The following is a 4,345-nucleotide window of genomic DNA, read 5'->3' as shown; positions in this document are numbered from 1 at the left end:
TTCCTTGAAGTTTTGGTTCCTAATTGGAGGGTTTCGGAATGATTTAGAGTCGAATTTGTGTCTTCGTGAGAAGTTGATTTGAAATCTTTGGGTAATTTCCACTCAATGAATTTTCCCCTGCAGCATCGTTTACGGATTTCTTTTGATTTGGTTTCTGGTTTAGCTCACTTAGAATGTGATAGCAGATCAGGAAAATTAATGATGCATTGTCAGGACTGGTGGGTGGAAGACCTTTCTGTGCTAAAAATTGATCTTTATCAACGAGTTATCGCTGCAATGAGGAGAGCTGGTGACTACGTATATTCTTGATGTTTATTTGTTCCCATTCTATAACCTCTGCTGGTTCTTAGGCAGTATTTTGTTACTTTCTCCTATAAACATGATGTCTTGAGTTTGTGAGTCAGTGATTATATGCAGCCTTAGCATTTCTTTATCTATGATCATATTTTTTCTCAGGTTTGTTGATAAGTCTGTGCATATGTTTGATCAACGTAACCTAACTTCTGGTGGTGTTGGTGCACCAGTACACAAACTTGATGGTCACAAGGTTGCTGTTCTCTATGTTCAGGCATGCTATATTACTATATTATTAGCATTGGAATACTTCTGTTAACTGCTGCTATAACTTACTGTCCTTTTAACTTTATTCCAGTGGTTTCTTGACAAAGCATCAATTTTTAGAAGAGCTGCTGAGGATGGCTTCCTCAATATATGGGATTATGAAGGTATTTGTTTATCTATAATGAAGGTTATGGAAAGTCATTTTCCCATATATTTTTTTGAAGCGAGTCTTTAAAGACAATAGAGGACCACACTCGTCTTCTGTACATGTGATGATGCCATTCATGCCCAACACTAAAGGCATTTTTTTTTTGGTGAAATAAGCATCACTGCAATCTTCCATCGCCTCTATTGTCGGGGTTGTTAATTTTAATATAATTAACCTTTATCATGTTAATCGTGATGTGTTTGTCTTAATTATTTGGGCTTAACTATATGGATTTTATCTTAATGAGTGTAGATCTAATGCTTGATCATTAGATCTAATGAGGTATCTGCAGATCTAATGCTTGATCATTTGTCTGTGAGTTCAAGATGACTTTTTTTTTATGCCGATCAGCAATCTGTAGCAATAGCACATAGTTGTATGCAGATCTAATGCTTAGATCATTCCTCTATGAGTTCAAGATTACTTTTTTTTAACACCGATCAGAAATAAATCTACATATTTCCCAGAAAATAGAGAGGTTTCATCTTTCTAAGTGATATGAACTTGTTATCTCTGATAGTTTTTGTGATCATAACATAGACCAAGGAAGAAATCTTCAAGAAATGAGTTTTTTTTTTATTTAATGGATCAGGCAAATAATTGTTTTGATATCTGAAATTGTTTTCTTCTTGTCCAATTGATTTACATAGATTTTTTCTTCTTTTAATAATTGATAGAAGATTGATTTTTCAAACCTTTGATAATGTGATATTCCATAATGAAACTCATAAAAGAGGAGCACAGAGATTATAGTCTTCATTTCCATGTGTTATTTATGTTTCCTAGTATTGTTATGTTCTTTGGAAATCTCCTTGTAAGAGTTTGCAAAAGTGTTCTGTTTGTCCATCCCTGAAGCCTTGTCCCTTTGAAGCCTAATGTCTAGCAATGGGTTCATCAAGGCCTCATATAATGTCATTGTGCATAAGAGAGATGCAAGTTCTTCTACAGTGTATTTCGATACCTTGCTCAGATACACTAGTTTTGAATAGCATATATAAATTTATGAAGAAATAGTGAAGCAAAATTTGTATAAGCTAAATAGCCTTACCGCGACATCTACATGTGTCAGGATGGGGAACTAATGAGAAGACACTGATCAACATTTTAGCGCATAGAAATGCCACCCAAAGAAAGCAGATTCAGTTGGCTTACGAGGAATTGTACAACGAGAGTCTCACCAAAAAGCTCGAATCAGAACTGAAAGGAAACTTTGAGGTGGTTATTTTTCTCAACCTTTATTGTCCAATGAATGTTTTTATCTGTAGGGGCAACATCATTTGCAGAAGCTAATATTAATTATTTGAAAATTTATAAATGTGAAGAGATCGACATGAACTTAGATATGACTTGAACCAATACTATGAATGTAAGTACATAATTAATGGTAGATTGATAGGACTTGTGGCTTGTTATGCGTGATATGCTTATGTACACTATCACATTGTAGCGGTGTATCTGATTATGTTTGATTCTTCAGAAAGCTGTATACCGCTGGAAACATCCACACTTCCAATCAAAACTTGACACTCTTAATTTGATAGCATGTAAACGTTTACAAAAAGCATTAGATGTTTTGTTTCACAAGAGTGAAAACTAGTTGCTTCTACTTAATATGTACATGGTTTATGCATATGGCTTAGGTGAAAAGGAGAAAAGAACCCACACAAATTGGGACGAATTTAGCTCTGACATAGCATGTACAGTAGCTTAGGGATGACCTTAAGCAATTCACACAACATAAAACACATGAATTAAACAACCCATATTAATTGACCTACATCCCATTAAAGAAAATTTATATGTTGACTTAAGCAATCCTTATGCAACCATTAATGAGTGTAGCATTCTCTCATTTCATAAGCTTATATGGTTGCTTTATTTGCCTAAAATAAGTTACAAACCGGATGCTATGCTTTTGTTACAAACCAGATACTAGTTGGAGACTAAATGATTGCCTAAGAAGAAAGGAATTAGAGATTAGGAGCTGCAGTGAGTAGAGTGGCTAGATAAGCTATCTTAAATGGTAACCTTAGGATTAAAGTATTGATTACATTTTTAACCTGCTCAACTTCCTCTAAATATCTAACACATTGATACTCGAATTTAACCTAACCTATTAAGATAAATGGGTAATCAAACTTAAAGGGTACCCATTACCATATTTAGCTATACCAATGAATTTCAAGTTCAACTAGAAGTAAGAGTGAGTGTCAATATGCCTGTGGGTACCTCAAGAATAGGGAACTCTTTGTTTTTATGATTTAACCCCTCTTCATTATTTTACTCACCTCTTTTGTTTTTACCTATATTCATGTTTTTCATTAATCAGATAGAGACCCCTAACTACATTATTTAGGCTACAAGCTCGACCTCTACCACATGGCTATAGGGAGGAAATGATCATGTTGATCCCTAATCTTATCCCTAGCCGATCATTAAACATTAAATGTGTGGGAATTTACTAGAATCTACTCCTACATGAAGCAAATGAATAAAAACTACAAGTAAAGTTTACCTACCCTGTTATGACTTCAGAAGAATATGCTGAATTTTCCATGTATGCTGGCCTTTAATATAGAGGGCTATAAGAGGATTATATCTTAGGTCAAGACACTCCAAATCCATCATAAACCAAAGGGAAAATAGTTTCTACTTACTAGAGGATTGAATGGACCCAAAAGGAAGCTCTAACTTGCTGTTTTGGGTGCTGAACTAAGGAGGCAGCTGCCTTCTTGCCGCATTCCTTGCTGCTGTGGTTGGTAGCAGAAATCACAGAAAATAGGGGGCTTAGTGCAGGATATTCAGGATACCAAGATGACATCAGAGGTAGTACAATAAATAGTATATCTCTTCATCAGAGGTAGCTTTGTTCTTCTATGCTTCACTAGATTTGTTGTGTAGTCATATTTCTTTGTTCAACCATTATCATGCCTAGTAAGTTGTTGTATGATGCTGTCGGTTCTTATCAATCTGTACACTTGAATTAGAAGGAGCAAATTATCTATGTTATATTCTAAGCAGCATATACTAAGTGTCATATATGAAAGTTTTAGATTCTATGTTATATTCGTTATCTTGCACAACAGCCTTTAAAAACTCAGTATTCTATTTTATTTGATACATGTACACATTTGTTTTAGTTATTTGACATATGGTGGATTTATGTGTTTTTACAGTTTACAAATCTCAAGTACTCCAGAGTTGAAATTGATGAAGTGCAGTTCGAGTGGGCTGAATGCATGCTAGATTACATTTGAAGTGTGGTTCTACCTTGATGTGTTAAAAGAATGTTCTACCTTGATTTTGATATTTATTAGCTAGCTTTTGATGTAAAAAGAATGTTTGGGTATTTTATGGATATTGTTGTAAGAAGATTATTTATATAATTTGTGAATATTTGTGTATTTTATGGATATTATTAAATGAAGAATATTTGTGTATTTTTTTTTGTTATTGTCGGTTTTAAAATCAAATCTGTGCTGTTAGAAAAAATACATATTACATCGGTTTTCCACCGATGTAAAACCGGTGTTATAAAGTAATATTACATCGGTCATTTACCGCTGCCAAAACTGG

The 4,345-nt window shown here is 34.1% G+C and overlaps 1 protein-coding gene across 1 annotated transcript; it reads left to right on the top strand.

The window, feature by feature from the left end:
* Positions 1 to 309: 309 nt before the first annotated feature.
* LOC121987439 (WD-40 repeat-containing protein MSI4-like) lies at positions 310 to 3,985 on the top strand. The gene is made up of 3 exons (XM_042541228.1): positions 310 to 568; positions 653 to 725; positions 3,946 to 3,985. Exons 1-3 carry the CDS (start codon positions 437 to 439, stop codon positions 3,972 to 3,974), a joined length of 234 nt encoding a protein of 77 aa, XP_042397162.1. The 5' UTR covers positions 310 to 436; the 3' UTR covers positions 3,975 to 3,985.
* Positions 3,986 to 4,345: the final 360 nt, after the last annotated feature.

The sequence above is a fragment of the Zingiber officinale genome, chromosome 5B (genome assembly GCF_018446385.1).
Source record: "Zingiber officinale cultivar Zhangliang chromosome 5B, Zo_v1.1, whole genome shotgun sequence".
NCBI classification, from domain to species: Eukaryota; Viridiplantae; Streptophyta; class Magnoliopsida; order Zingiberales; family Zingiberaceae; genus Zingiber; species Zingiber officinale.
Note: the sequence above shows the minus strand (reverse complement) of the source record. Positions and strands in the feature narration are given on the sequence as shown.

Bases quoted from the DNA above. Each gene is read 5' to 3' on its own strand.
- LOC121987439 (XM_042541228.1), top strand. From the start codon at position 437: ATGATCATATTTTTTCTCAGGTTTGTTGATAAGTCTGTGCATATGTTT. The intron at 569-652 runs GCATGCTATATT...ACTTTATTCCAG, and splicing joins TTGCTGTTCTCTATGTTCAG to TGGTTTCTTGACAAAGCATC. The intron at 726-3,945 runs GTATTTGTTTAT...GTGTTTTTACAG, and splicing joins CAATATATGGGATTATGAAG to TTTACAAATCTCAAGTACTC.